This window comes from Miscanthus floridulus, chromosome 7 (genome assembly GCF_019320115.1).
Source record: "Miscanthus floridulus cultivar M001 chromosome 7, ASM1932011v1, whole genome shotgun sequence".
Lineage (NCBI taxonomy): Eukaryota > Viridiplantae > Streptophyta > Magnoliopsida > Poales > Poaceae > Miscanthus > Miscanthus floridulus.
In genome coordinates this window covers 70,160,339-70,172,374 of record NC_089586.1, presented here as the reverse complement: position 1 = coordinate 70,172,374, position 12,036 = coordinate 70,160,339, and the positions used below count along the sequence as shown (strand labels likewise).

General features: G+C 43.1%; 1 protein-coding gene across 1 annotated transcript; it reads left to right on the top strand.

The window, feature by feature from the left end:
- The first annotated feature begins 7,499 nt into the window (after positions 1-7,499).
- Positions 7,500-9,780, top strand: LOC136465639 (uncharacterized). Its single transcript, XM_066464292.1, has 6 exons — positions 7,500-7,804; positions 7,908-8,056; positions 8,117-8,248; positions 8,555-9,058; positions 9,149-9,267; positions 9,370-9,780. The coding sequence occupies exons 1-6, from the start codon at positions 7,500-7,502 to the stop codon at positions 9,778-9,780; spliced, it is 1,620 nt and encodes a 539-aa protein (XP_066320389.1).
- The last annotated feature ends 2,256 nt before the right edge of the window (positions 9,781-12,036 follow it).

The window sequence follows — 12,036 nt, the reverse complement described above, 5'->3', positions numbered from 1 at the left end:
CACTTACAGTAGAAATTTTTGGAGAGTTAAATAGGGATTTGAAATGTGCTTTTGAATGCATTCAAATTTGTTTATTTTATATCTAGAGTTCCTGTGCTCCAAAAATTATGAAATTTTTGTGGTAAGCTATTCTTGTCATATATGAACTCTGGTAAAAATTTGAGGACCAGTGCATGGGTAGATTTATAGTTATAGATTTTTATTTTATGAATAGTCAATCTTTGCATGAATTTTTATAAATTATTTATGAGTCCAAAATTCATGAAATTTGTTGGAGGTAATCCTAGTACCATATGGATGCTAAGAAAAATAGGAAATCTGTTGCTTGACACTTTTCAATAGGATTTTCCATTTATGCTATTTCAAGCCTTGCTTCCTTGTCATTTTTATATAGAATGTTCTACTTAGTAAAATGACATGAAATTTTTATAGTAGTCCTTTGATAGCATTAGTAAGGCACTGTACATTTTTGAGAATTTATTAAGTACATCTGATATATATTTATTATCTAACCTAGATATATAAATAAAATAATAAAGGCAAATAAATAAATAGTTTGGGCTTCACCATTATATTATCTTAAATGTATTTGGTATGCTTAAACTGTTGGTAGATTCTATGTTGTCAAATTTTGAATGATTACATGAAGTAGAAGTATCGTTACTTTATATTGCATGTTGAATAGTTTCCGGATAGATTCTGTAGTTTGTTGAGTTGCATGTGGAAAATGATGTGTACTGTAAAAATGGTTAATAACAAAGTTGTAGGGAATTTGATAAGCTTTCCAGAAAGTCCAGGATCACTATATTTGGATTAGCAGAACCCCAGTTATGAGCAAAACAAATTGCTATTGTTTTGTGGCATAGTCAATGCATTGTAGAAGTAGTTAATTAATAATCGAGAAGAGATATGCACCTACTCAATAAACATGATGCACTTGTTAACATATATGCATTCGTAATACTTACGCCACATTCATGCATCTAGGATCAGAGGAAGAGATCACGTTGCTGGAATTCGAAGAAGCAGAGGAAGGGAACCAGCAGGAGGATCCGCAAGCCACAGCTCCCGAAGGCGTGGAGCAGAACCCTGAAGAGCTTCCGGAGTGTCCTAACCACCACCCTACTTCCTTCCTGCGAGGCAAGCCTCGGAGCATTATAAGTCTCCCAGTAATTTACAAATGCTTACTTACGTACTTATGATTGATGCATTAGGTTATAAGAGTTGAATGAAACCACTTGATGCATGTAAATTCCATGTCCAGATATTAACCCTTTAACCGGTATAGGTCCAGGATCGAATATATGCTTAGCCATGCTTAGATCGGTAGAAGTCGGGTGATGTCCTATCACCTGCGAGATGTAGGTGGATACCGGAGCACGGTTGGCTATATCTGCTATCGTGGAATAGAACCATGAGGTAAAAGTAAATCGAGACCGGATGGGAAGTCGATAGAGAAGCAACAAGACATGGAGGTCTTGGGTGTGGATTTATCCCCGTCTGTGTTGATTAAGGACCGTACCGTTGTTGGTGCTTTTGACAAGATTGAACGCATGCCTCTCACTTAGCTGGCCGGATAACTCGTTTCGACCGCGAAGCCAAGTAATTCAACTCAGGCCGGGAACCGTTCTGTTGTGCGCTCCTTCCGGGGAACGATCAGACTGAGCCCAAGGGCAGGCTTGGCCTGAGCATCCTAGCATCTGGTGTTCCAGATTGTGCGGCGCGGTACGAACCCACGAAATGTGTACCTGAGTTGTACCAAAGGTGACCTAAGGCTATCGTGGCTGGTAGACCTGGGTTTGTGTTAGGAATAAATTCCCAGCTGGTTGAAATCGATTCGAATCGCCGTCTCTCCCGGATAGTGAGAAACTTGGCTAGTCTCAACATCGTAGTAACTATGTTATGAAACATGATGGTTTGAGTGAATATGGAATTACAATACCTGCTATGGTTACTATTGTATGCTTCTAAATGATATACCACATGTTTGGCACAGGATAGTTTGCGAATCTAGAAATGGATAGTTATAATTAACTTGATAAAGGAATCATAATTGTACAATGGGTCAATTGTCTTTTATGCAAAATGTTGTCAAGTTACGTCCACTTATACAACCTTGCATAATCCTTGGAGTCATTTTATTTCTGGTTCATGATGGGTAAGTCTAGCTGAGTACCTTCTCGTACTCAGGGTTTATTTTCCCATTGTTGCAGATGGCACTGTGTATCATGGGTATTGCAAGAGTTGCTTCTATCCCACGGTGGATGAGGAGTAAGCCTTGGGCAGGCTTCTTTAGTAATTCCTATCTTTGCTTTTGTGGACCGTGATCTGGCTTGGCACTGTATCAAACTATGTTGGAAACTTTATCTTCGAACTTATTTGCTTCCGCTTTATTTATCAAACTCGGTTTGTAATAACTTTTATTCATACTCTGATGATGAAAAGTATCTGTGAACTTTATGTAATATGTGGCATGTATGTTGAATCCTGTACGATCTTGGTTGTTGTAAATCGTTTATCGAGGCCCGTCGCGGTACTCGACGGACTACCGGGTTTATATGGGTTCAAGTATGAAAGTGCGACCGCTTGCGGATTGCCATTGTACTTGTATTCTTATAAATTGGGCAGTTCTGCGATAGTCGTACTCGTACCCAGGTGACATCGAGGATAGAGACACAACGGAGGGGTTCTCGTCCACCTCCTAGACCACAGGGTCCGCCTCCAGTGACTCATCTGGATTTGAGGGCCGCCACAACCAAGCAGGTGTAGCAGCTTAGATTTGTGCAGATCGAGGAGTGGTTCCTGCCTAGGAGGGATGAGCATGCATCAGAGGGCTTCTACACACCACTGTAGGAGGATTTTTATAATGCATATCTTAATAGTGGGGCAGCATTTAGGTCTTACAGGATTTGTTCTATTGAGGCCATTGTAGCAGCAGCTGGAGAGCATATTCGCCCTTACCTATCTTACTTGTCAGGGCTAACAGACTTACTCGGATGGACAAGCAGATATGTTCCATCTTGTGTCCGTGAGTTCTATGCTACACTTTGGATTGACTCGCAGCACAGATTCATTCACTTTGCATTCAGAGGCAGAGATTATAGGCTGATGAGCTTTAGGGTCAGGGAGATTCTCAGGCTTTAGGAGCAACCTGCTCGACTACATGATGTTTGCTATGGTCAGACAACGCCTCCCAGACATCCTCACGGTGGACTTGTGCCTCCTACTGATTTGGTCCGCCATAGCTTCACAGAGCCTTTCGGCGAGGGGTCAAGTAGGACACCCAGGGATCTTACTCCTACAGCCAGACTACTTGATGCTATCATGAGAAGGACCCTACTCCCGAGGATGGGATATCACGAGGGCTTGACTCGCATTCAATTATGGCTCCTAAACTCTCTGATGCAGCAGACTGTGTTTGCTATTTGGGATCTTATTCTATCAAAGATGGAGTACACTCTTGTAGAGGGGTTCAGAGGTCATAGGCAGCTGCCATATGCTCACTAGATTACATTCTTGATTCATAGGGCAGTTATAGTGAGGCATCCTAAGATGCTGACAGAGTATAGTGGTGCTACTGTAGAGTTCCATACATATAACATGACTTAGATGCTCTGCCATAGTGTAGTAAGGACACCTAGCTAGCCATGCTATCGTCTAGAGGTGCTAGAGACTGCAGCCTAGCAGGATGAGACTATTAGGGGCATTATAGCTACAGAGGAGGAGCAGTTAGATGCTCAGCAGGAGGGAATGGTCGAGAGCGACCCTAGTGATAGTTCAGACGACAACTATTAGGATATTCCTCAGATGCCTCATTGATGTCAAGACCATGAGGCCGGTAGCTCTAGTTCAGATCCACCTGCACCACAGACAAATCCTGCTCTACTTGCTATACTTGAGCGGATGAGGCAGGATCAAGCTCGCCAGGCCTAGGAGACTGCTGCTACATTTGCACAATTTTAGGCCAGACAGGACGAGTTCCAGCAATAGTAGCAGGCGATCCAGCAGCAGCTACAGGCCATGCATCAGCAGCAGCTTCTCATGCAGCAGCAGTTACTTGGATTTATGCAGCATGTAGTTACTGCTATTGGGGCTCCACCGCCATAGCCTTCACCCCAGATCAGCCAGCCTACCACCATTTCTATGACTCCAGCTTTATAGTCCAGTGGGCTTCAGAGTCAGGGATAGCCAACGACATAGTTTCCTTCACCTATAGAGCAGGTGTCCCAGTGGTTTGCCTTGCCAGTGCCAGCCGCGTAGTTCACACCTCTTCAGACGGGCTTCACATTGGCTCAGACTTCCTCGCTGCTAGCGCCATATACCATAGTTTTTAGGAGCCTTGGTGCTACCTTCAGTGAGTTGACAGGGTAGCCTACTCCACCATATCTACATGTCCCTAGTCCTTCCATAGTTGCACCTATTACTAGGACTACAAAGACGCTCCCTTCTTTAGTTGCATCATTAGAGTCGCCTGCTACAGTTATACCTGTAGAGTCATAGGCCACACCAGTCCCTGATCTGACCCAGACCGCTTCAGCGTCACTTCTAGCTATAGAGGGTCATACAGCTCAGAGCTCAGGATCAAATGATGATGGCACATAGTTCTAGCTCGCTCCTCGCACCTCAGCGCCCAACTCGTCCGTTGTAGCCCCGCCGTCTGACCCTTAGGTTTTGGTGTTTGACGCCAAAGGGGAAGAGGGATTGAGTATGTTAGACTTATGGGGAGCAATACATCTAGGGGGAGTTTATCAATTATATTTGGTTTTTTATGTGTGATACACTATTATGCATTCATGTGTTTACTATCATGCATTGAACTATATTTATGTGATAGTGATATCTACGTGATCGTGATATTCATGTGATATGTGACATGTGTGCTCTCTACTTTGAATTATTTATATGTCATATCACTTGTGTTATGCTCATTTGCTTTGCTTCCATGTTTTACTCCGATGCAAATGAGCTTTATTATTTGTACTCATGCTTATTTCATATCTATTGAGTACATCATGTTGGCTTGGGTCATATAAGCTTGCCTAACACTTTTGTTCCTATTGCCAAAAGCTTATATGAACCAAGCATGTTGAAAACCTCATCTCTTTTACATACTCGAGGTTGTATTGTCATCAATCACCAAAAAGGGGGACATTAAAAGCATCTAGGCCCCTAGTTGGGTTTCGGTGATTAATGACAATACGAGATTACTGTGACTAACGTGTGTTTTGCATATGCAATTAAGTTAGGTCATGGTAATGACAATTGATTGGGCAATCATGGTTGTCATGCCCCTACGATGGAAATTGTTTCGGTTTTCAAAGGATGGATGACAAGGTTAAGGATGGACTAGTTATAAGTGTCATTTTGTGTTGAAGAGACACTTAGAGTAGTTTAGGACTTTGTTTTTCCTTTGGCCGTACTATTAAGGGGGTATGGACGGGTAGCTTGACCTAGGTGAGTCTAGTAGGTTAGGTGTGGTGCACACTTGTTAAATCTAGCACTAGGTAGCTCCTAAAAAGCCCTTAGATCAATTGGAGCAAACTTCATTCTCATCTGATTGTGAGTTGGAAGTAAATGGAGGGTCAAATATTGACCAGACGCTGGTTCTAGTGTGACCAGACGCTGGCATAGAGTCCGGTCAGTTCATTTGATCAAGGTGAAGTTGTCTGGATGCGACCGGACGCTGAGTGAAATGTGACCAGACGCTGGGTGCCAAAGTCCAGTCAACTCCAGTAAGGTCCCAGAGAGGGAGAATCCTGATCTGACGCGTCCGGTTAGTGCTGATCGGACGCTGGTCAGGTTCTGGCTACTAATCGAACACTGAGCGGCAAAGTGACCGGACGCTGGGTTCCAGAGTCCGGTCAACATCAGTAAGGTTCTAGAGGGCGGTTTTTGTGATCGGACGCTGGTCAGTGTCCGGTCACACCTTAACTGCTTGGAGGCGGGGAGAACTGACCGGATCGTCCAGTCACCTTGACCAGAGTGTCCAGTCACCCCGCAGTGGCACATAATGGTTCGTTTTGAATGAGGGGTTATAAATACTCCCTCTATTCACTCAAGGGATGACTTTTGCTCATTCCAATAGTTGAGAAACACTCTTGAGAGTGCCAAGAAGAGTAAGGTCCTAGTGAAGTGATTGCGATTTGAGAATCCAAGTGAGATGCCTCATTAGCCACGAAAAAAATAGCGCGCTATTTCGACGCTATAGCGGCACTATAGCGGCCCATAGGAACTGGCGCGACGCAATTGCTCATTTTTGCGCTATGCGCGCTATTGCCGCTATTGCGCGCTAAAGCGCCGCTAAGTGTGTTTAGCGCCATAGCGCCGCTAACCAGCCGCTATTGCTGGATGTCCCAAAATTGCCAAATTAAACAGCCCGGCCCGGTCATTACCAAAAAAAAGAACAACCCGGCCCAGTCCAATTTGGCTTGACCCCTTGAACCCTAGCATCTAGCTTCATGGGTCACGGCACTCACTACACTCGTATCGTATCCCAGCTTCACGGGTCACGGCGGCGGTGGCAAAGGAGCGCTGCGGCTAGGCGAGCGTGGCGGCTAGGCGACGGCGGCGGTAGGCGAGCACGGCGGCGGCAAAGGAGCGCTGCGGCTAGGCGACGGCGGCGGGGCGCAGTGGCTTGGCGATGGCGGACGCGGGCAACGGCTAGGCACCAGCGCCGGCTGGGCGACCGCAGTGGCCAGGGGAGAGCGAGCGCGCGCAGTCACTTAAGGCCGCCAACGAGCTCCTGTAGTTGTTGCGACGGGCGAGCGACCTCGCGCAGTCACGCCCAACAATGGCTTCTCCAAGTGACATCAATCCATGTCCAGTTGGCAGTGCGCCAACAGTAGGCAAGTTCTTCTCCCCTATGGCCCTGTTCTTCTCCAATCTCTAGTTCTCCACAGTAGTAACTAGTGACTGAGATTTGATACTGTGATTTCAGTTATACACAAGTTAGTGATTCTGAATTTCTAATTTCTGAGCTATCAGCTATGTCTATGTGTTGAATTTTGTAGCTGAGCTGAGGCCGTGAGACTAAGTGTAGAAACTATTTGAAGAGTGTCCACTAGTTACAGTCCATGATAGTTACCTACATACAAGTGAATTTTGTAGCTATGTCTATGTGTTGAATTTCTGATTTTGATTGATTCGTCATTAATGCAATCAGTGATTATCTATAAAGTTAGTGATTTTAGTTATAAACTTATAATTCTCAATGAAAAAAATCTTATACAGTCAGTGATTTGAATCTGTGTGTGTCTACTATAGGCTTATCTAGCACTACATCCACAGGCCAGCAATCAAATGATACTATTGCTGAAGCATCTGACCCAGCTTGGAAGCACTGCATAATGCCAGATGTGAACAAGAAAAATTCTCTCAAGTGCAACTACTGTGGCAAAACTTATCATGGTGGAATAACCAGAATCAAATACCACCTTGGTAAAGTTCCTAAATGTGGTGCTGCAAAGTGTACTAAAGTTCCATCTAATGTGCAAGAAGAAATGATTAAGTTGTTGTCAAAGAAGTTGGATAACAAGCAAAGGAAGAATAGGGAGAAAGAAGAGGATAGAGCTGAAGTTGATTTGAGCCATTCTGAAGGAAAGGAACGCAGTGATGCAGATGGCAATTCAGTTATTGTGTTGAAGAAGGTGACAAGCAAAGGTGCTTCTTCAGGTGGTCCTATGGATAAGTACTATAAACTGACACCAGAAGAAATAGTGGCTGCAAGGAAGGGCAAATCTGGTGTTGCTGAAAAGGTCCAATCCAAGCTATCAACTAAAAAGGGAAGAGAAAAGGGACAGAGCATGTGAGTACATATGCCAATTTTTTTATGAAGCAGGTATCCCACACAACACAGTTACACTTCCTAGCTTTGATCTTATGCTTGAGGCTATTGGAGACTTTGGCAGGAACTTGAGAGGGCCAACTCCATATGAGATGAATGGGAAATTCTTACAAAAAAGGAAGAGGAAAGTGCAGGAGTCATTGAAGTCTCACCAAGAGTCTTGGGAGCTAAATGGATGCACAGTAATGACAGATGCTTGGACAAACAAGAGAGGTAGAGGTGTGATGAATTTGGTAGTTCATAGTGCATATGGTGTTTGTTTTCTTGATTCAGTGGATTGCTTGGCTGTGAAGAAAGATGGTAGGTACATTTTTGAACTGGTTGATAGATGTATTGAGGAAATAGGGGTGCAAAATGTAGTTCAAGTTGTAACTGACAATGCAAGACCTAATGGGGCAGCAGCAAGTTTGTTGAAAGCAAAGCATCCCTCTATTTTTTGGAATGGTTGTGCTGCCCATACCATTGATCTAATGCTGGAAGATATAGGAAAGATGCCAAGAGTTGCAGCAACAATTAGCAAAGCAAAGTGCTTGACTGTTTTTCTATATGCCCATACTAGAGTTTTGAGCCTGATGAGGAAGTTTCTTTCTAGAGATTTGGTAAGGTGTGGTGTTACAAGGTTTGCAACTGCTTATCTCAACTTGAAGAGCTTGCTAGAAAACAAGAAGCAATTGTAGAGGCTTTTTAGGGAGGATGAGCTCAATGAACTAGGCTACCTAAATAGTGTCAAAGGGAAGAAAGCAAACAAGGTTGTGAGATCTGAAACTTTCTGGAAAGGAGTTGAGACTGCTGTTAATTACTTTGAGACATTAGCTACTGTGTTGAGGAGAATGGACAGTGATGTTCCAGCAATGGGGTTCTTGTATGGGAGTCTAGTAGAAGCTAAGAATGAGATCTCTAGGAGGTTCAACAATGACAGGAACAAGTTTGAGGAAGTTTTCCACATCATTGACAAAAAGTGGGATAGTAAGCTGAAGACACCTTTGCATAGGGCTGGTTACTACTTGAACCCTTTCTATTATTATCAAAATAAGTGGGCTATAGAGGAGAATGAATCATTTAGAGATGGTGTAATAACTTGCATTACGAAACTTGTTCCAAATGAAGACACGCAGGACAAGATTATTGAAGAGCTTCAACTGTTTCAGGATGCTGAAGGATCCTTTGGCAAAGAAATTGCTAAAAGGCAGTGCAAAAATATCAATTTTGATCCAGGTATGAAAAATTGAAAATTTAAAACTTTTGAGTTTTCTGTTGGCCTTGGTACCTTATATGTTACATTGTACTATGTTTTTTGTAATTTAGCTAAGTGGTGGCTGAATCATGGAAGTAGTGCACCAAACCTCAGAAAGTTAGCTGCGAGAATTCTAAGTTTGACATGCAGTTCATCAGCTTGTGAGAGATGTTGGAGTTCGTATGAACAAGTATGAATCTGAATTACTAATTAGTAATTTCTATGTTCATTTATGCAATTCTTCAAGTTCAATCCTCTTTTGTTATTGAAATAACAAATTAAACCTATGCAGGTCCACACAAAGAGACGCAATAGGCTGCTTCATGACAGAATGAGGGATCTTGTGTTTGTCAAGTTCAACACAAAGTTGAGGCAAAAGAAGGACAAGGATAAAGATCCCATTGAGAAACATGTTGTTGATGCTTTAGAAGATGAAGACAATGAGTGGATCACTGGCATTGAGCCAACAGAAGTAGATCCAGAGCAGGAAGGAGAAGAAACTAGAGCATCATCACAGGGAGTTGCAGTTGCACCTCAAGGACAAGAAAAAAGGAAGGGAGGTAACCTGCAGAAACAAAGGGACAGGAAGAGAAAGAGGTTGATCCCTACTATTGAGGATGAGGAGTTATCTGCTTCATCTTCTGATGGAGAAGATGACAATGATATGCCTTATGATAATAGTTCTGATTCTAAGGCTGAATGATCAAGATCATTGCTCTACCTGTGCTATGGATGTGGAATGCAAAGTGTGTACTTCATGAGTTTATGGCTTTATGCATTTAAACTTTAAAGTTTAATCCCTTTATGATTGTTTGGCTTTGCATGTATGAACCTCATGTGGTTATGTTGCCTGTTTGGCTATCTGCTACTTTGCTCTTATGATTATTATGGTGGATGTTATTAGTTATCACTTATGACTTATTAGTTATGAGTTATCAAATTGAGACATTGAGTGATTGACAGATTTTTATGTTTTTTGGAATTGTAAACAAATTGCGCGGTATAGCGTGCAAATAGCGGCGCTATAGCGTGAGCAGTCAGTTGACGCTACTGCATTTAGCTGCCGCTATAGCGGAGCCATAGCGCCGCTATAGCGTTCGCTATAGCGCCAATAGCGCCTAGGACAGCTTCACGCTAAAATTGATAGCTCGCGATTTAAAACATTGCTCATTAGTGAAAGCAAGAGCTGCAAAGTGTGCATCCACCCTTCTCATTTGGGTTGTCGTGGTCAAGTGAGAGTTTGTGCTTGTTACTCTTAGTGATCGCCACCTAGACAGCTTGGTGGTGATTGGGAGCTTGGTGATCATCCGGCGGAGCTTGTGGATGACCCAACTCAAGTTGTGAGCGGTTGTGGGTGATTCACCACGACGGACTATTGAAGAATCAACCCGTAGAGAGCACTTGATCCTTGTGCGGATCAAGGGGGAGCTACACCCTTGCGTGGGTGCTCCAACGAGGACTAGTGGGGAGTGGCGACTCTCCGATACCTCAGCAAAACATCGCCGCGTTCCTCCTTCTCTCTTTACTTTGAGCAATTCAATTCTTGTCTTTACATTCATAGAATTGTCATGCTAGAGTAGGATTGGAACATAGGGTGCTAAATTTTTATGCGGTAGAACAATAGAAACACTTTCTAGGCACAAGGGGTGAAGTGGGCTAACCATAGGGTTTAATTATTCCTAAGAATTTTAGAATTAGCCCAATTCACCCCCCCCCCCCTCTTGGGCATCTTGATCCTTTCAGCTGTAATGATCTGGTCGAACCTCACTGGTAAGACTTTAGATTATAGATTATTGATTAGTGGTCTTGTTCATGATCGAGATATATACTCTGTTTGTTTGCTATACATGCATCGGCTATTTTAGCCGATCGTCTGTGCTTTTCACACATATAGCATGTTTTCCCTGAACTTGTCAATATATAGATGGTTTTATAAATTCTTTGGCTTTAGTTTGTTATTATTATCATAGCTGCATCGATCCGATCGAACCTCACTGTTAATGGTAACAAATTAGATTCAAAGCATCTATAGATCCATTTATACGATGCAGTCGATTTGTTCGCTTGTTATAACATTTCTCGTTAAACTTATCAGCTCAATGCTTTACACTGGTTATATCCATCTAGCTGATGAAGTTTCTCGATATTACTTATATTCAGGTGTATTGCACTTGTTCTATCTGGATTGATTAATCACAATAAAATCGCTATGACCCATGAGTATCGGTTATTTTGAATTCGTACCATCATCATCGATATTAGCCGATAATCTTCAATTCAACGATCTTTGCATTACTGATATGTTGGATATCGACTATTTAGTCGATAGCCCCATCGAATCGGCTATTTGACCGTATATTTGGAACTGTCTGGAGCAACACTGACATGTTCTAATGTAGACAGGGATCCCGATCTTCCATCAGGTGATGGTAACTATCGTTGTGGCGGAGACGTTGCCATAATCTCTCTTGTCGGATAGCTGCTCGACCTATGTTTCCAGCGGCATCATACACCATGTCTTGACCATCGGTGTTGCTGCCGGAAACGTCGTTGTTGCCCGCCACAAAGGTTTCCAACTCAGTAACCTTGTTGGTTAGCGTGGAAATTCGCTTGTCCAATCTCTCTATGCTATTGCCAATGTTGAGTTCAATGAGTGCGTCAGTGACGGCCTTCCTGACGGCCTCATTCATCCTTTTTTGGGCATCCTCTACAACAGCTTATAGTTGCTCTTGGCTGACACACTCGCTGAAACCCTTAGAATTGTTATCAGCAGTCTGTTCACCTCCTGCCATTGAAAACACAAAAATAGGAACAAACAGGTGAAAGGTATCCCTACCAAATGACTACGTGGGTGTAGTGGTGTCACTTTTCACAGCAAGTGGAAGCGTCTTACCAAGCTCTTACCAAGTTCTTACCAACGCAAGCAGTGGGCGGTACAACCGGCGGCTAGTTCGTGATA

Excerpts from the sequence above, each read along its gene's own strand:
- LOC136465639 (XM_066464292.1), top strand. The coding sequence starts at position 7,500 with ATGATTAAGTTGTTGTCAAAGAAGTTGGATAACAAGCAAAGGAAGAAT. Across the intron at positions 9,059-9,148 it reads AAATATCAATTTTGATCCAG|CTAAGTGGTGGCTGAATCAT; the intron begins GTATGAAAAATT and ends TTTGTAATTTAG. Across the intron at positions 9,268-9,369 it reads GTTGGAGTTCGTATGAACAA|GTCCACACAAAGAGACGCAA; the intron begins GTATGAATCTGA and ends AAACCTATGCAG.